Genomic DNA, 20,765 nt, shown 5'->3' on the forward strand with positions numbered 1-20,765 from the left:
ATTTTCTGAGAAAAAAATATAACAAAGTTGCCCTTCCAGTAATAGGAACTTAAACTCCAGATCTTGTTATGGCAGTTTAAAGATCCTCCACTAAGGATGAATGTAATAATTTTTGATGAGGAAAGTAGAGTGCCTTACCTAAGGCTGTTCAAACCCTAACCAGATTGGCTGACTCTGTTTTCCTGGCCCCCCTTGATCCAGAGTCATATGCTTGATTTAAATATCAAGATGTAATCCTCTCTAATGTGGGGAGGGGTGGTTAAAATTGTTTACAATTGTACTTATTTAGCTAATTATTTAGCACAAGGGACCCATTTCAAGTCAAAAAGCCATTTTTGTTTCTAAGTGAAGGACAGTTAAGTGAAGATAAATCTGAGTAAATATAAAACTAAGTTATCTGAAATGAGAAGCTATAGCTGATGCTGAAGCTAAAGGTAAGCTAATTCCATCTCACAGACATTAATATCCTAGTCATTCTATTATGTACTGTAGTGCCTGGATATATGCACAGCTTTCTTTTTTGCCTCTCAAATGGTGTGATGTTGAAAGAAAGTGCATAGATAGCATTACTATGTGACTATAATTGGCATATTACGTTCATACTCTTAAAAACATGGGTGACAATCAAAACATTAAGTTGTGTACCTTAAATGTAAAGAATTTTTATTTTTAAATTATACCTCAATAAAGCTGTTTTTTTTTTAAGTTTTGTGACTACTAATTCTTATCACTGGTGTAAAAACCACAGGATATAAATCATAAAAAAGGAAGGCAACTCAAAGAATAAAAGTCAGTGACTCCCATGAACTTTAATAGTCATTCTTTAAATTCAAATATAATATAAATGTATCAAATCAATACATTGTATGTATTAAACCTACACAGTGTTTTATGTAGAATATGTCTCTAAAATAAATATGAGAATTTTTTTAAAGATATTGGAAAATAATAAAAATTAAAATACCATGATTCAAATATATTCTATCTTCTTACCACCAGCCTTACTTTAAATCATCTTTATAAACACTGGACAGAGGCGACACAAGATACAGCCACCACCCCTACTGTGTCATTGACCTCACACAGACCTGAACCACAGCGGCGTGTGATGGTGAAAGGTACTCCACATAAACACTGACAAAACACTTAGCTACATTATCCTGAATTATCCAGAAATACCTGTGAATCTATCAGACATTTTAATGTAATTAACTGGATTATTTATTCAACTGATTCTCTTGACTTTGGCTGGTAGAAACCCAGCCTGGATAGAATCAAAGGAAAGTGAACTGAAGATGCTTATGATCTGAGTACTTTGCAAGTTTAATTTTTACGATGACAATCATTTACATGGAAATCAGCAGAATCCATTCCCTTACTCGAAGTTTTGTTTATAAAATTCTCATTTCGTGGCATTTATTCTTGTTTAGTGATACACCTCTTTCTAAAAGTCACTGTTACTTCTTTGTTTCAACATAAAATTATACTCACAAAATAACACTGGATAGATTCTACTCATAGAATTATAGAAATACCCTTACATATTGTTGATTTTTATAAATCCACTCAAAATGCTAGGACATATGCCCTAGTAGAGTGATTATCAATTTTTTTTCTTCTCATGGCACACATAAACTACTAAAATTCTGCAGCACACCAAAAAATATATTTTTGGCCGATCTGAAAAAAAAAGGTATAATTTTGATTCACGCATACCAGACGACTATTGTTGTGTTGGCTGTTGTCATTTGTTATATGACAATCTAAGGGAAAAGAGGTCAGTGCCCCTGACTAAGTAGTCAGGTATTGCATGTTTTAAAAATTCTTGCAGCACACCAGTTGAAAATCACTGCCCTAGTAAATCAGAAATAGAAGCCTAATTGTTCAATTAACACTGTTACACAGTATTGTGTAAGAATGTAATAAAACAAGGAAATTATCTTTAGATTCTCCTTAATACTGTCTCTGAGAAGTCCTAGAGATGACAGCTAGATTCTACTTTTAATTGGGAGGTGAGGAAACCTTAAGTAATTGCAAAGATTCAGTATAAAACTACCAATTAATTCCTTAAAAACTATTCACTTCATCCTTAAAAATAGAATTATTTTAGTGTAAAAAAAAAAAGACAATCTTTATAACACCCTTTTATAAGACTGAATTTATTTCTGACAATATTATTAGCCAATTACTTTTTCAAGTGGCTTTCATAAATGAAATTATTGAAGCTTTGCTATTTATGAAATCACTCAAGCAGACTAAAAAAACCTAAAGAATGTCATAATAATTTTCCATCCACTCCATGATCACAGTGTGATAGAAACTTTAAAATGGAAAGTAAAGCACTTAGAATTTGTTTGTTTTAGAATTACAATTCAGGCTAAAAAAATAAAGAGGGAGTTCAATACCAGGCATTAAATGAAAGACAGCAATATGAAAGCTTCCCTCTTAATTTAGAAGTATGTTTTATTCTGATCCAATAGAAAAATAAGATACATAAAATATCCTCAGGCCAAATTCCCAACAATATTTTTAAAGACATCCACTTATGTCCCAACAAATAACATCACTTATTTCGACATAACTAAGACTGTAATGTCAAGACCAAAATATATATGATTTGAGAAGAAAGCAAATATTTAAACCAGAAGTACAAAATTTAACTTATTTTTATAAAAAACAGTATTATGTATCTAAAAAAACAGCTACTGAAACACTTCATCAGTGATTCTAAAAGTAGACAAAATAACATGAAATTTATTTTTTTAACATGTTTCTCTGCAAACACTTTGAATTTGGTTTTACTTTTTGAGGAAAATACTATGTTGATAATTGAATCATTTCTGTAACATTTAATATATATTAGATCTATCATTTAGGCAAGCTGGACATTAATAAAGGTCAAATTATTAATTAATTACAAATTAATTATATTACACACCTGTATTACATTTATACAAATGCACAATATACATTTTTCACTAAAGCCCTGCATCCTTTTTTTATTTATTGATTTTTAGAGAGGGAGAGGAAAGGAGAGAAAGAGAGACATTATTTTGTTGTCCCACTTATTTATACAGTCATTGGTTGCTTCTTATACATGCCCTGACTAGAGACTGAAGTCACAACCTTGGTATATTAGGACAATGCTCTAACCAACTGAGCTACCTGTGCAGGGCCAAAAGCTCTGCTTCTTAATCTAGAAGCTAAATATCTATGGACTTGAGTGATTAAATATAAAGACAAATTCAAGGAGACTTTTTATTCTTATATAACAAAGCACAAATTATGCATAAATTTTTAGTCAATTGATGTATTTTACTGATACATGTAGAGACGGTAACTCACTAACTTTAAGAACATCAGCTATTATGATATATCTATTTTAATTTTTACTACACAGAAAAAAGTTCATATATTTCACCTTGAAGTAATGTAAATTAAACTTTTATCATAAATCAAAACATGCATCAAACTTTAAATTATAATCACATTTAAAGATTTTGCATTTATTATCTCCAAACCTTTAGACATAACTAAATTTGCCCCTTCTTTCTCTTCTCATCACCTAACCTTCCCACCGCCATGTATCTATTAAAAAAACCATATCAGGGTTATGCATGTTCCACAAACCCAGTGCTCATTCCACTCTGCTGCCTAGAAAATCTGCTTTCCCCCTCATTGCCTAGAGAAATTCCCCTCCATCATTCAGCACCTAGCTCCAATATCATCACTTCCTCAAAGCCTTCTTAACTTCTCCATGATTATGGGTGGGCTCTTCTGTGCTGTTAGATTTTTAATATGTGCTTCTTTTCTAAGTTATATTGACTATTCCTTAAGACCAGGATCTCTTAAAAAAAAAAAAATCCTTTTCTGAGCCTAGCACAGCACCTGAGGTAGGCCCTTAACAAGTATATTTGAAAAGAGAAAAGAAGGACAGAGGAAGAAGATACAAAGAAAGTAATTAGATGTTGTTTCTAATTAACTCTAACTTTTTTCCTTTGGAAAATTATTGGAAGCACAAATTATCATTCGTGCTCTATTTATAAACTACAACCAACATAATTCAGATATGGGAAGACTTTCATATTAGTGCTTTAACACTTGCCCACAGCACTGAGAAGGTGTAACATCTGCCTTGGCTGCTAATCTTTAAATGAATGATAGTTCAAAGTTATTATTTTAATGGTCATATAAGTAAGACCTAGTTAGGTTTTAGGAAAACTTGCATTATTAGAGTGAATAGCTTCCTAATTAAAGAACAAAGCATATAGGGAAGGAAAGAAAATAATACAATTATTAAGGAAGTTTAAAACAGAATTTAACATTTATTTGGGGCAACTGTTTCCCAGGAAAGAATTACTACATACTAATAATTTAGGGGTCAAAGATACTAGATTCTCTGGTTCTCCAGAGGCCTTTTTCTATTCAAAACGGCTTTCAAAATAAAGTGGGGGTGGAAGCAGAGGCTAAGGAACTGTTCCTTCGTGCACCAAATGCATTCTCAGAGTACTAACATCTGTTTCAGTTTACATACTTTAAGTATGACTTTACACATGGAAATTAAACTTCGGCAACATGCCTAAGAAGCCTGTCTGCAAAAGAACTACGTGTACCATCAACAGCTGGAATTTGTATAGGTCCACATTCTACACAGCCTGTGAGCCACCAATGACCCCCGTCTCAAAATCCAAATGTCAAAGATCAGCTCCACATGCTCATGAAACTTTCGGAAGAGAGAGGGATAAGACAGTGAGGGAAGAGGAATCTGATTCCAAAACAATATGGAGTTCTAGAAAGAGATGCTTTCTTTGTAAATAAAGACAATCAAAAAATCTAAAGACCTTTTTGAATTTCCTTTTATTTAAAAATTCTCATTCCATAACATCCCATGAAGCTTACATATTAGTTATACATTTAAAATATTTTTTCAACGTGCTAACAGGATAATTACGATTTCTGGCAGACGAAAGTATATACAAACCTGCAAAAATAATGATGTACCTTTGCTGCCACCATGTGGTATGTTGGTATTTTTGCAGTTGTAGTTTAAGTTTTTGAATGCTAATGTTCATACCTAGTTCTGAAGTCATCATCATAAACTCAGATCTATGGCATGCAAATACTATTAAAAACTCTAGCAATATATGGTCTTATACCATTATAACCAGGAAGCAGTCATAGCATTACGATCTCTAGGAGAAAAATATATCATCTTGCCTACAAAGAGCATACATCTGTTAACATAAAACAAAGACAAATCAAGCATTAATGCAAGACAATGCAAGAGCTATTATAAAATTAGATGGCAATGAGTAGTAAAACAAATTTTAAGTGCTCTGAGTGGAAAAGTTGGAAGATACAGGACAGTGTTCATGTAAGAGAGTTTAGAAGTTTTAAGGCTCTTGGAAAGGATTTAGATATGCAGAATAAAAACAAGAGGGTATTTCAGATACAAGTAACATCAAATGAAAGTATGGATCTAAAATCGTCATAAAATGCTAGGGGGACCATATGCATAGTGAAGTTCGTAGAGGTGAGAAAAGATAGATTAGAAAGATAAATTGGGACAACCTGTGATAGTCATTTATTGCCAGGTCAAGAAGCCTGGATTTTAGCCTACAGGTTATGGGGAGTCATTGATTTAATATATTATGCATTTTTCCCCATTTTAGACATAATCCCTCTGCCATATAAATGTCTAAAAGTTTGTATGAAATAATTTATTTCCCAAACTGAGAATAGTCTGACAGCTCAGATCCTCTAATCCCTCACCCTGAGTATGTAATAGAAGGGAACAGAGCCCTGAAATTAAAGTCAACTGGCAAATAACTGCCAAATCTCCAGGAGTAAAGTAAATATTAACAAGGATGACAACTGAACCTAAGGAGATGTGAAATCTTCTTCCTTATGTCTAACTGAGATCTTCTGTTCTGAGAGGACGGGTGTAAATTGTACAGAAGGAGAAGAATTCTAACAGAGAAGAAAGAATAAATTGAGATTCACAGGCCCTTTTCAGAGCAGAGTGTTATGGAGTGTGTGTTGAGGGAGGGGTAGCATCAGGCAAAAGAATGAAAGATTGGGACAACTGCAAGGTGAGACCTTGGATATCCAGATAAAAGTATACCCAGCATTGAGCCTATTTGCTTTAAATGGTTGATGTAAAAATTTTAAGGAAAATAGAGAGCTTATTGGGGGTCATATAAAATCGGATGCTATACTGATCTGTTCATAAAAATGAATTCACAGTGCATCATGAAGAATTAAGGCTTTTTAAAGTGAGGCTCAAATAACAGTTCCTCAGTCTTTGCATGTGCAAAATTATGGGGAAACTTACACACAGCCCTTCTAAGGAAACGCAGTAGTTCTCAGAGAAATACAAAAACCATTCATCTTGTAAGTGAAACATTCTCTTAACTTAACATAAGATACATAGATGTTTTTGCTCACTAAAAAAAATAGCTCTTTATATACTACCATGCAAAGTAACAATGTTTTGCCTTTATTCTCCTCCAACTCTCAAACAGATTCCTGGGACCTAGTGGTGCTGAAAAAACTGTTACATTCCAGAGTCTTCTGCCTCTTAATGGTCACCCCTTAGCAATAAGATACATTAGATATTAAAATCTTTTCTTTAATTTGTATATTTTGTATACAAGTAAAATTCATAGGCAAGGTTTTCTCTGTATGATAATAAAAAATAATATGAGAATCTATCCAAATATTAGGATTAAAAATTAGGTATCAACCAAAAAAAAAGAATAATATTCTTCCATTAATAAGAAGCATCAGTAGAATATATTGGAAAGAACTCTAAAGTGGATTTATCTTGTTATTCTCATTCTGGCCTCTCAACATAAAAGCTTAGTAATTAACTTTCAATCTTTTAGTGTTCTAATAAATGTAATTTAAACATATAAATTTTCCTCTGAAATTGCTTACTTTGCAGTTTTAATGTTAGTGTTTTCATCATTTATGTCTATTAGTGCTATGCTCTATTTTAATTATTTTTTAACTACAGTCATTTAGGGAAATTTTTTATTTCCAAATGGATAATTTGGTTTTGTTTCTTTCCTTGTTCTCTTGGCAATTATTTTGCTTTAAATTTCCAATTCTGTTGAACTGTAGTCAAGAAATATGGCCTGCATGATGTACCATACTTTGGGGAATTTATTTAAATGGTCTCTATGATCTAAATGATGGTCTGTTTTGTACATATTATGGTGGGTGTTTGGGGAGGAAAGTATGTTGTCTGTTGGCTCTATATGTAAATTAATCCATCTGGCTAATTGTGTTATTGATACATTCTACATTTTTACTTTTCTGACCATTTGATGAGTTGATTTGTGATCACCAATTTAACCTTTAATTTCTATCAGCTTTTTTTTATGTAGTTTGAAGCTATATTGGTAAATCATAAAATGTTCAGGATTCATATCTTCTTAATGGAATGTATCTTTTAAAATATAAAAGTATTTCTTTGATCCTTTAAAGGACTTTTCTCTAAATTATACTGACACATATTGCTAAATCCATGTTTCATTTATAGCATTTTTCTGTCATATTTTTTCCTGACCTTATTTTCAGTCTTCCTGTATCGTGTTCTTGAATATGTCTTTTGAAAACATGTTTGTAGGCTACTGGACTTGTTCTTCTAATATTCTTTGTCTATTTTTCTATTGGGTTGTTTGGGGGTAGGTAGGGAGTGAGGGAGATAAATATATGAAAAGATGACCAACATCATCAGTCATTAGTTAAATGAAAATTAAAACAATGAAATCTCACTGCAAACCTGTCATAATGGCTAAAATATAAAATACTTACAACACCAAATGCAGACAAGGATGTGAAGCAACTAAAACTTTCTTACATTTCTGATTGGAATGCAAAATGGTAGAGAACTCCAGGAAAACAGTCTGGTGGTTTTTTAAAAAGTTAAACATATCATTTGACCCAGCAATCCCAAATAAATAAAACTTATGTTCACACAAAAACCTACAAATGTTTAGAGCAATAACAGTCATAATTTCCAAAGCTGAGAGGGGAAAAAAACCAAACATCTTTCAACAAAAGAATGAATAAACAAACTGTGGATTATCCATACAATAGAATACCACCCAGCAATTTTTTTTTTAAAAAGGAGGAAACCATTGATCTACACAACAATGTGAATCTCAAATGCATTATGCTAAATGAAAGAAGCTAGACTCAAAAGATTATATACTATATACTACTGTTTTATTTGACTTTCTGGATAAGGTAGAACTGTAGAAATATAGAGCAGTTGCCTGGCATGATGATTAACTTTATGTGTCAACTTAACTGGGTCATGGGGTGCCAAGATATTTGGATAAAGATTACTTGTAGGTTTGTCTATAAGGGTATTTCTGGATGAGACTCTCATTTTAATCTGTGGACTCAGTAAAACAGATTGTCCTCCCCAATATGGTGGGCATAATTCAGGGCCTGAACAGAACAGAACAGAACAAAACAGGAACAGAAATGGAGAATTCATTCCTTCTCTAGTTGACTGCCAAGCTGGGATGTTGGTCTTCTTCCGCACTTAGACTGGATTTCCACTGTCAGCTCCTATGGTTATCAGGCCCTCAGACTTAGGCTGAATTATATGTACTACACCTGCTTTCCGGAATGTCCAACTTGCTCATTGCAGATTGTGGGACTTTTCAGCCTCCATAATTGAGTGTGCTTTTAATTAATTAATTTGATTATCCCTTTAATTAATTAATCCTACTGGCTCTGTTTTTCTGGAGATCCCTAAGCAATAAAGATTTTGCTACCAAAAACAGGATGCTGCTGTACTAACAAATACGTAAAAATGTGGAAGTGGTTTTGGAAGTAGGGTAGAGGCTGGGAGACTTTAGGTGTGTGCCAGAAAAAGTCAATATTGCCATTAAGGAACTTTTAAAGATAATGATTCTGGTTAGGACTCAGAAAGAAAAACAATAAGCTAGAGAAAATATGGGTTGTGTCAAAGATGTTCAGCTGAACTTCTCAACAAATGTGCCAAACTTTCCTTGCTCTTCTCTATCAAATACCTAGAAAAGTATCTGATAGTTTAACAGATGTAGAGAGTGTCTAGCCACCTTCTATTATCTTCAATATTATATTCTTTCCAATTCTCCAAACACTTGAGAAAATTTTGCTTGTATTTTAGTTTGAGGGCCAATCAACAAAAACAGATTCATGATATACAAATGCCAGTATGTGAAAGCAAATAATGGACTTAAGAAGCAAATTCATCACACCTAATTCTTGACAAAGTGACTCTCCACATTACAAATTACGTGTTAAACAACGGACTTCTCTCTTGCTACCTTTCAATTGTTGCTCCTTGAAGCAGTATTTATAAGCACTTTTGTTTGCCTTACATCATTTCATAGTCCTTCCCCCTCCTGATTTCTTCTTTAAACATCTCCTTATGGATTTTTCCCAAACTTTACATTGAAACACTAAACATTCCCCTTTTTTGACTCCAAAATAAAATACGCAGGTATCTTTAACCCTGCAATACCTATCCTAGGAATCTCTCTACTGGCAATACTGTAGCAAACTTGTGTCCTACAGCGCTATTTGCCACTTTTAAAAAAGGAAATTACTGAATAGCAACCTTTGAGAGAATGATTTAATTATGGTATTATTTACTCAATGAAACACTATCCAGTCATTAAAAAGTAAGCTGTGTGTGTGTGTGTGTGTGTGTGTGTGTGTGTATAAGATTTTACATAAGAGAGAAAAACATTTGTAGTGCTTTGCACTTAAAGAGTTTTTCTATACCTAGAAAAATATCAGGAAGCATACACACTGTACTTTTAATGGTGGAGACATATTCGTGGGCTGTAGGATGGGCTGGGGCCATTCGATTTATATTTCTGTATTGATTTATTTTACCTCAAATCTGTATTAACGTCGAAATATTTTAAAATACTATTTTTTACCTGAACAACTTTAACAAAAACATACTCATCAGGTTAAACCTGAGCCTCTTCAGAGAAAACTATTGTCCCTCATATTACTGTTCTAGTGTATCACTTTTCACCATCACATAACCTGTGATTATTTTGTTACCCTTTTTTTACCCGCTCTCTTCCATACAAGGTAACACGACAGGGAACCCGTCTGCCTTGCATTGTCTCACATATAAAGTCTCCCAATAAACCATTCGTCTCCAGAAAGCACAGAAGGGGCGTGACAAATTTCAACACACGTGGAGTGACAGGTACATTATAATAGGACTGTATACTATGCTCACAGGAACAGGACAAAGTAACGGCTAATGAGAGAAGCAAACTGAGCAAAAAAATAGAAAGCTACCTTTCTCCCCCCCGAACTCAATTGCGCCTCGGATATACAGATTGGCAGGAGACGCTGGCGTACTTTTTTAGGCCCCGAATCATAGTTACGGGGGTGAAAGGTGGGGGGAGAGGAGGAGAACTGAAGTCACGTGATTCGTTATTGCCCACCTTTCCCTCCCGGCGCAAAAAGTTTAAAGTCAGATTGACGAGGCCGGAGGGAAATTTATCTGTTCGAAATAACTGTTTAGCGGTACCAGTAGAAATTCATTGTCTCTACGTCCGTTTCGCTTTTTACTTGAGTTCTAATTTCACTTTGCCCAAACAAAAGATGGCGGCGTAGGTGCTGGGTCCTACCATAGAGATGCAGACCTAGAGGAGCCCTGCGTGGCTCCCGGGGACTCCCCTCCTATCACCAGGCCCCGTAAGGGAAGTCCGGGGCGGGGCCGTCATCGGGAGTTCCTGCGTCTGCGTGAAGATGGTGGAGGAGGAGAGTCTCCGCGTGGTTCGTTGTGGCGGCAGCGAGTTAAATTTCAGGCGACCGGTGTTCTCTGCGGATTCTAAGTATGGAGCCACTGCACTTTGTGGGCTGAGGGGTGTGAGCGAGTCCCGGGGAGCGGGGTAAAGACCTGTCAGGTGTCCAGGCTCGCCGGTGGCAAACCTGGTCTCAAGGTAGGGGCGCGCGTGCGGGACTTGCTGCCTGTGTACTGAAAAGAGTGAGGAAGTCTATTGTCCCGTGTCACCGCAGGCTGGGGCGCGCTTCTCTCTCTCCTCCGACGTTTTACCTGCGCAAGTAGATTGAGGGGCTCACGGGGGCGGACCCGCGTGTCTAGAAGCGGCTCGGCGTTAGGCGATAAGAAAACGGCCCAGGCACGGAAGACAGGGACAGAACCGTGACTCGGAATTACAGAACTATTAAAGATTTTTCTTTCTCTACACTAAGCTGCCACCCCACCCCACCACCACCAAAAGACATTATGCCAGTCTTTTGGAGCTTTTCGTGAAAAGTAGTATTAAGAGTCTGCGGGGTAAAAGCATACGGAAGTCCTGGTCCTGACCTGGGTATAAAACCTAGTTTTCCATTGTTTGACTTTTGCAAGCTTCTTAATCTAAAAATATGGGTCATTCTTGCCTTTTTTCATTCCTAAATTATCAGTTCCTTACTCAAAATGTGTTTGCCTTGAAGGTCATTCTGGATATTGCTGTAATAATTTTTCTGAAAGTGTTGCTGTCGTAACATTACCCTAACCCTTATTTCTAGGCTTAGTTCAGAACCCTGTAGCAGTCTTCCATTGCCTTAATTATAGCTGTTCTATCTGGCTTTCAGGGCCAGTTAGCTCAGCTCAGCTCATCCATTTGTGTTTCTTGATATTACCCATTGTACACATGTTTCTCGTTTCATCTCTCTCTTGCAGGTATCATGTTAATTATTTCCCTGCTTTTCCTTACGTTGCTATTCATTTTCTTTCCCAGCCCTTGAATCACACATCCTTCAGGGCTTCATTTAAATCCACATTCTTGCTTAGGAACATCCCTAACTTTGTACTTCTCTATTTCTCATCAAAGATGATTGAGTCCAGTGTGACAGGCATTGTGATGGGTGCGTTGCACACATTGCTGTGTGCAAGATTAGATATTATCCTTATTTTACAAAAGCCTTTATTGAGTGTTCTGTGGGGGCTAAGCTTGCATTTGCATGTATTGTTTCATTTAATCCTCATAATAACACTGTGAGATAGTGTTATTTGCATTTTACAGTGGGTAAAAGTGAAGTAGGTTTAGAGAGGTTAAGTAAATTCTCCAATGTTACTCAGCCAGTACATGGTAAAGCTGTCATTCAAACCCATTTGTGTTTGACTTCTTAAAAACACACTTTTTGTACGCCACCATATATTTGTTATTTATAATAAGTGGGCACATAATTCCTCCCCTCAGGAATCTTACAGTCTGTTAGGGGAAGTCTTTCATAATGCCCTATGATAAATGCTGCAGTAGAGCTAAGCCCACCATCCCGTAGAAGCACACTGGGACTGGTGTTGATCTGGAATAAGAAGGTGAGGGAAGGATTGTAATGGAAGGACCCCTGAGCTGAATCCTAAAGGAGTAGTCAGAAGGAAAGAGTTTTGTATGTAGATGGCAGAATGTTCAAAGACGTGGAGAGTTTCTTTGGGGGCTTGCATTCAATAGTTAAAGCCATTATTCTGTGCTGAGGATCACAGAGAGGAAATTCCTTTCCTTTGGGGAATCGTATCAGAATAAACTACTGGGAGCTTTCTTGGCAAACGGTCTCCACTGCCATCTCCAGGAAACTGTCTAAAGGACCTTTTTGTTGACACTAATGGGATATGTCTTGGGAGGGGGAGAACGTTGTTGGAGTGTGAACCACCTGTCACACTGTTAAGTGAAAAAGTAGATCCAGTCAAACCACCAAAGGCCTTGTGAGTTTGGATCATATCCTGAAGGCAGTAAGTGATACGCTCAGATTTGCAAAATTCATCTGATACAAGTATATGAAAGATGAATTGAAGGGCCCACACCTGGAGACTATAGACGGTCCTTAAGAGAGGTCCAGGCTGCAGATGGTTAAGGTACTCAGTGAAATGAAGAGGAGGCTCCAGTCTGTGAGAAGACCAAGTACCCCGAATGTTTTGGTGCTCATACTTTCTCGATCTTATGAGACGGTTGCACACAACCACGTTGTGAATGACTCCTGGCTACAGCACTTAGAAGATGCAATCTGATTTCAGGGAGGTGAACACATGAAAAATCAAGTGTCTTAGAACTGATAAAACAGTAGTGACATGCTGGGGTCCAGCCTCGGTGGGTCTTGGAGTCCCCGAAGGAGAGACAGCTCAGCAAAGAAACAGAGAGAGACAGTAGGGTGAGATGCGGGAGGACAGCCTGACTTGTGAGTCTGGACTGACAGCCTTTAAGCTCAGAAACTTTATTTTTATAGGGATAAGACAAGGAACTGATACATGGCGTGATTACATCAAAGGTTATTACAAAAAAATAGCACAGCGTAGTACAGGGAAACTTAAATACAATCATTTTTAGTAAAAGTTACTTTGATTGGAAAAGAACCATTGTTTGCAGATATAATAGTACTAAGCAAAGATTATTCTGACCAGGAGAGCTATTCAGACATTCAAATAGAGAGCGAGAAGTGCAAAATACTACCTTTTACTAAATGTCTGTCAGTAATTTTCAAAAATTAACAAAGGTTAAGAAAAATTCAATAGCCAGAGTAGTTATTCTATAAAGGTTATTTTTAAGCCTTCAGTGGCTAGTTGTCTGGGGAGAGAGTTGACGTCTTGTCTGTATTGTTCAAGTGCAGCCCCTGTGTTGTGTGCAATCCTTAGAACCAACCAAGGTCATGGAGGGTCCAGAGCCCTAGTGGCCGTTCTGTGGAGGTTTAGCTTTAAGCCATACACACAGAGGAGGATTTCTGTGTATTTGTTCCCAAGTACTTAAATCATAATACCTAACTAACTTTCCTGGCCTTTTCACTCACATGTCTCCATTAATCCATGCTCCTGTCCAGGGTATTGGAGGGAATGTCCTACCAGGGGGAATTCTCAATAGAACTTTTCTCCACTTCTCTGGCAGCTGGTCTGCCCAATGTCTAACATTAACTTTCCTGACAGGGGAAGTGGGAAGCAACAGGATGTGTCTTGGGCTTTTGCTCTGCAATTAATAATTCTTTCTGGGCAGTATCAGGGGAATTGTGTGGGTTTTTAGCAGTAGGATACAAGTGCCAGAAAATCCCACGACCCACCATCAATAATCGCAGGCATGCAAGGAGGGACGACCGAGAGATCCAGCCCAGCCGTGGCTGCTTCTGCTGTGCAGTCGCACCTCATCGTTCCGACTGTGTCGAGGGTCGGCTGTTGGTCAGCTCCTGACAGTGACACCATTCAATGTTGGAATATTTACTTTTATATTATGGTATAATAATTGTTTATTGGTTCATTTTATCCAGTTAGTTAATAAAAACCTTTAAAGTTCAGGCAAGCTATGTTCAACAAACTGGATTGGATGTTGGGAATCAAAGATAAGTCATACCTCTGGCCTGTAAGATCTTGTGAGCAGGTAAGGGAGATATATCTATCTATATATATGTAAACAAGTAATTTCAGCACAATGTGAAAATACCAGGATCAAGTCATGCACAGGATACTTTGGGATCACAGGAGAGATCCAGCTTAGGGGTTCTGTGTACCTTCTACAGTGTATGGAAAAACACTGTGTCAGACATGTACAGTGTTAAATATAACTGGCACAAAGCAACAGTTAATAGATACTAGAAGATTTTCATTTCTGAGCTTTTTCCTATGGCTGTATCTTCTAGGAAAATAGTCAAACAAGTATTAACCCAAGTTTAATCACTCAGTAATTTAGTAGCCTCTGCTACGTGGAAGGAAGCCACAAATCCAGAAAGACAAAAGCAAAACCAGTATTTTCACAAGGACTGTCATAATGTCTTTGTACTTTGCTATAGACTAGATCTCACTGACTAGAGAGGACCTTTAACTTAGTGTCTGTAAGCTGGTGTCCCCGGTGAAAATTGGAAAGCTGGAGGACATGGGAACATGCTGTGTTAGCAGAACCACTAAAGAGTAAGAGCTGATAGGAAGTGAATGCATAACACAGTGTCCGCATCTATTAGTGCGCAGACAGCTTGGTTAAGTCAGCTGTTTTACTAGATGGTTCCATTAAGCCTCTGCCCACGGAACCCGTGGTAGGTAAAACTGTGTCTTCATTAATGTACTCTTCCTAGTTAATGACCTAATCAGTCTTAGATGTCCCCATAGACTGAAAAGAACACAAATTTAATGTACAGTTTTTAAACTGTTGCTTTGAAAGAAACCTTTGTTGCATGTTATATTTTTCATGGACAATAAGAGATTTTATTGTCTATAAATATGTGAAACTTACTTTTCTCTCTCATTTCCAGATATATCATCTGTGTCTCTGGAGACTTTATTAAAGTTTATAGCACAGCTACAGAAGAATGTGTACACATATTGCAAGGGCACAGAAATCTGGTGACGGGAATCCAGCTCAACCCCAACAACCATCTACAGGTGTTAAATGATTTCTAATTGCATATTTTAATATAGGCTTTATTGTTGCCACAAAAATTCGAATTGCGTTTGACCTGGAAACCTTCCAGGTAATGACCAGGGAAAGTCATCGATTTTCTGAATCAGGATATTTTTCACTTATTTTTAATTATTAAAATGGGGTCACAGCCCACAACCACATTTTCTGTGGAGTATTCTGTGAATCAGTTGTTACACAGAATGACAGTAGCTATTACTTGACTGAAGGGGTTTTTGGCTGTATGAGTTTCTGAAATTCTGGATTTGGCACATAGGTGAATTTTTTTATGGTAGGTCCTCTCAGTTCCTTTATATGCATTGTGAGTATCTAAAGGACATATAGTATTTGGTTTGCCTCAAACTTACTTGACATTTGAACTCTTCTTTCTGGAACTTTTTTTTTTCTTAACATTCACCAAGAGATACTGATTTTGTAAATCTGTTCCTTTAGAGATGAGACTTCCTAGGGTTAATGTGATGTCACCTATTCTTAAGGCGAGCATCTGGACAAAAAAAAGGGCTTCTTTCATCAGCGGATCAGCCAGTTAATTTTAGGACAAACTTGGCTCTCCCTTCTACTCCCTCCATGAATCAGCTCTTGCTTCTCAGAATTAAGAATAAGAAATGGACATTTTAATTCTGTCATAACTTCCAGCAAAGCTACTAAAGTGTTAGCTCAAAAATGCTTTACTCTTGCTCTAGTTTTTGATCAAGTTCCACTTTTCTGGATTAGTCATGGCCAAGTTGGAAGTTATTGCTTGATTAAAAAATGTATCTGCATTGTCATTCACTGCATTATCACAAGGGAAGTAGGACATAAAGTAAGGCTGATCTTTTCTTTCCAAAACTACATGAGCTACTCTTGAAAGTCAGTTAAGTAGCTTTTCTGCAGGGTTCAGGCACATTTTATCCTTTCTGTCCTCTAAGGGTTTGAGAGAACAGTTCATTGTTATGTACAACATTTGAATGGTTTTTTTTGTAGCCAAAATGTCCTTTCATTAAAATTGAAATTTGTGAAGTCTATATAACTAAGCTTTATAGCAAAATGAAAAACTATATACACATTGCATAAAAGATCTATTTCCTGGAACTGAAAGTTAATACAATTAGAGGAGGACAAGTTTAACAGCAGGTTTGGTGGGGGTGAGGCGGGGAGGGGGTGGGTGCCAGAGATTTTGTGGACTTTGGAGTCACAGTGTCTCTACTAACCATTGTTTTGACAGTGATTATATATTTGCCTTTTTATACTTTACTAATCCATGCTTAGGATTTTTAGGTTATATGTACTAATTGTGATTTGTGTTTTTAACTCAATATAAATCATTTACTTGTATAGATAGTATTTTATTTTTTATTTCTATAATTCCATGTCTTCCTTGGTAGAAATTTTAATAGCCACTTTATTTCCAAAAAAGCTAAAATTCACTATGAACATAAGTAGTGTTTTCACAGTAATAGTAACAACAACAACAACAAAAAATTGCAGTGTCCATTGGGACAAAAATAAAAATGTGTGTTACTAAGTCCTCCTGGTGCTTCCAAAGTATGGTTCACAGACCATTACCACAAATGGATGGTGGCCAGTCTGCAATGGGACAGGTATGGAAATTGAGTGTCCCAAAACTTGAGAGCATCCAAGTATATAATAGAAGTGCATAACTTCTATTGTAATTTACAAAAGTATTGGTCTTTGATGGGTTGGATTTTAAAAAAAGAGAACCAGACATTTTCAGCTCATTTGAGAAGTACTCCTTTAATACCCATGTAAGATGAAAGCAGTTCTGCTAATAAAAAAGGAAAATAACAACTCTTAGTGCTTTTTGTGTTAATACCCTACTGTCTCCCTTTTGAAGACAAGAGTATTGACTCCTCCCCCCTCATTTTAATCTTTAATTTCTTTCTTTAATTTACTCGTTTTTAGAAAAGAAAGAGGGGAAGAGAAACATCAGTTATGTACCCTGATCAGGGATGGACCCCTCAACCTTGGCATATTGGGACAATACTCTAACCAGCTGAGCTCCTGGGGGAGGGCTTTAATTAAAACTTTAAATTGATGGATCTGCTTCCTCCAAGGACCTGTGATAAGACTGTCACAAACAATAGAAATTTTGCAAAAACAATATAAGTAAATGACCCAGTCTCTCAAGGCAAATAATGAATTAATGAACAAAATGCCTTCTGTATCAACACAATTCATTTAATAATAAGTTCTATTTTTTAATCAGTTTTGTACAATTTTTACCCTTTTAGCTGTATTCTTGTTCCTTGGATGGCACAATTAAACTGTGGGACTATATAGATGGCATTTTGATAAAGGTACGTGGGTTAATCTTCCATTTTTATTATGTGAAAAAGAATGGCAGCGTGCTTTAGTGACAGACATGGTAACATAATTTAATTACAGGTACATTACTCCCTTCCATAAGGCCTAAGCCTTAGCCTAGAGATAGCATCCCTAAACAAATCCTGAAATTCACATACTGTAAAAGACAAATTTGGCTATATAAAAATTTTAAACTGGAAGAAACTGTTTACCAATAAACATGAAGAGATGCTTAACCTCATTAATAACTAAAGAAATGTAAATTAAAATAGATAACCAAGAATTTTTCCCTATTCAGCCAAATTGCAAATTTAAAAATCTGGTGATAGGTAAAGTCTAGAGAAACATACTTTTGAACACAGTAGAAGAAAATGAAACTGGAAATGAATATCCTTGTTCCAGCAATCTCATCTTTAGGAATTTCTTGATGAAATAATGTCAAATTGATGTAGTTCTTAAAGCATTGTTTATGGTATAAAAAAATTGATCATAACCTTGATATGAGTTAACATTTGGTATTTATTCAATAGAACACTATACAACCATTAAAAAGAAACAACTGGATCTATGTATATTAACTTAAAAGGTTATTTAACTTAACGAATATGTATTGACTATCTTCCATATGTCAGGTACTCTACTGATATTGGGGGTACACCAGTGAGCAAAATGGATAAAAACCCCTGCCCTTTACGGAACTTAAGTCTTGGGGCCGGGGAATGGGTAAGATGGACCGGACAGACAATTAACAATGCAGTGTTTTTTATCTTTCAGACTTTCATAGTTGGGCATAAACTTCATGCCTTCTTTACTCATGCCCATGCTGAGGATTCTGTCTTTGTTATAATAAAGAAAGAAAAACCAGGTATAGTATAATTAATTTATTGTTTCATGTGGCGTTGAGTGGCTCTTTACATTTCGCAGTTACTCGTCCTCCAGAATGCCACTGCGCCCACTTCATGGGCACGTTGTAGTCGGAACTAGAAGTGCAAAGCAGCTTTGCGACGGTTGCTGGGCAGTTGGCTAGACTGGCTCACAGCTCATTAGCTAAGTTAGTCCTTTCTGTGATTCTGTGGTTTTGGTTGTGGGGGGGGGGGGGATATCTGTTTTCTTTTTTGAGAGGGTGTCACTGGAGCAAATTTGCAAATTGTTATATGTCATGGGCTTTTTATCTATGAAAATTTCACATTAAGAAACAAAAAAATAGTAAGGTTAGTTTTTCTTATGTAGCCTTTAAAGCATCTCTAAAGGATATCCCAAAAAAATGTTCTGGAAATGGCAGCATTCTAAAATAATTAAGTTGCCTTCCCAAATGACTACTTTAAAGATAACACTCTTCAATATTTAGATTCCGTTTAGTATATAAATATATGCCTGTCCACATGCTTACTAAAAATTCAGGTTTCTAGTCTTCCCTGACCATTAATTGATGCACTAGGTCTGAGACATAGTCCAGGTGTCTGCATTTTTCGTGTCTCCCCGCGTCATTATGCTCACCCACTTACACGTGGTAACCACTCTTCATCCTCACCCCATGATTTCTCAATTGGAAGGATGGTTGCCAATAACAGAAAAAAAACTTTTTATCCTTATCAGTGACACCAGTGGTCCTTAGCACTGGTTGCATATTGGAATCACTTCAAGGAACCTAAAATGTAAGATTCCCTATGATGGGGCCTATTTCTTCACTTAAATATCCCCCCGTTGAGTCTGTGTGCAAGCCAGGATAGCAAGCTAATCACCTAAAGTAAAAGATCGTGGTCAATCGTGGTCATTAGCATTTCAAACTTAACTGGAAACTTTACTTGCTATAAACTGAATTCTGTTCATGGTGGGATTTAGTGTTACTCTCCCGTACTTTGGCACACCATGGCACTCAGCATATGAAAATCTAGTTAATCTGTTACATAAAAAGGTGAATGTGATTGGATTCTCAAAATATACAGTCGACCCTTGAACAATGTACATTTGAATTGCTCTGGTCCACTTAGGTGCAGATTTTTTCAGTAATTACTATAAATATATATTGTCTTGAGGCTTTCTTAACGTTTTCTCTAGCTTTATTATTAGAATATAGTATATAATACATATAACATAAATAATAAGTTACTCAGCTGTTTGGGTTATCAGTAAGGCTTCCTGTCAACATTAGGCAATTAAGATTTTGAAGAGTCAAAAGTTAATACATAGGTTTTTGACTAACTTCTCAGCGGAGGTCCTGGGAGGCGATTAAGCTGTGCAGCTATATTGGAGAAGCATATTCTGTAGCATTCCTGGCATGTTTGAGAAATACCAGGGAGGCTGGATTGGAGTGAGCCAAGGGAGAAGAGGTAATACAGAGCCTTGTTGGCCATTGGAAGGACTGGCTTTTACTCTGAATAGGTAAAAGCCATTGAAGCGTTTTGAGCAGAATGACATGATTTGACTTAGTTGTAATAAAATCACTGGCTTCTGTGTTGAGGATACTAAAGGAAGACAAAGGTAGAAGTAGAGAGAACTCATTTCTTCAAACACATAAAATATGAAACATGATCATGGCTTTAGATTAGGTAATAGTGGCAGAAGGGGTGAGATAGGATTGAATTCTGGATGTCTTTTGAAGATTGAGCCCAACAGCATTTAATGTGGGAAAGAGAAGTCAAAGATTTGGTTAGTCTGAGCAGCTGAGTAAACGGTGGTGCCGTTTCCTACAGTGGACACTGTGAGGAAGACTAATATTAGAAGGGAAAATCAAGAGTTCGGGGTTTGGGCACGTCAAGTTTGAAATGACTGAGAAGGCTAGAAGAATCAAGACTTCAGAGTGTATAAGAAGGCTGGAAAACAGGAAAATAATAGATCAGCGTGTTGCTGAATTTTATATTGATTATAAAGTCTGGGAGGATATAGCTCTTTCCCCTCAGGGAGAAATTTTTTGAATAGGATGTAGAGAGAAGTATATTAATATTGCAGAAAAGGAGGTTTATTCTGTGAATGTGTGGTAGGCCTATAGCATTTCTAAAAACTCAAATGGTTTGCTGCTTTTGGCCGTTA

The 20,765-nt window shown here is 36.4% G+C and overlaps 1 protein-coding gene across 2 annotated transcripts in view; it reads left to right on the forward strand.

Moving 5' to 3' along the window:
* The first annotated feature begins 10,767 nt into the window (after positions 1-10,767).
* The window catches only part of WDR75 (WD repeat domain 75), a 29,481-nt gene continuing 19,483 nt past the window's right edge, over positions 10,768-20,765 (forward strand). For both annotated transcript variants that reach the window (XM_054562309.1, XM_054562310.1), the window contains exons 1-4: positions 10,768-10,871; positions 15,265-15,394; positions 17,663-17,728; positions 18,510-18,600. In XM_054562309.1, coding sequence (XP_054418284.1) covers positions 10,786-10,871; positions 15,265-15,394; positions 17,663-17,728; positions 18,510-18,600 — 373 coding nt within the window. In that variant the 5' untranslated portion in view covers positions 10,768-10,785. The remainder of the gene's footprint in view (positions 10,872-15,264; positions 15,395-17,662; positions 17,729-18,509; positions 18,601-20,765) is intronic.

Source organism: Pteronotus mesoamericanus, unplaced genomic scaffold (genome assembly GCF_021234165.1).
Source record: "Pteronotus mesoamericanus isolate MK-2021 breed Mesoamerican mustached bat unplaced genomic scaffold, CSHL_Meso_final scaffold_651, whole genome shotgun sequence".
NCBI classification, from domain to species: Eukaryota; Metazoa; Chordata; class Mammalia; order Chiroptera; family Mormoopidae; genus Pteronotus; species Pteronotus mesoamericanus.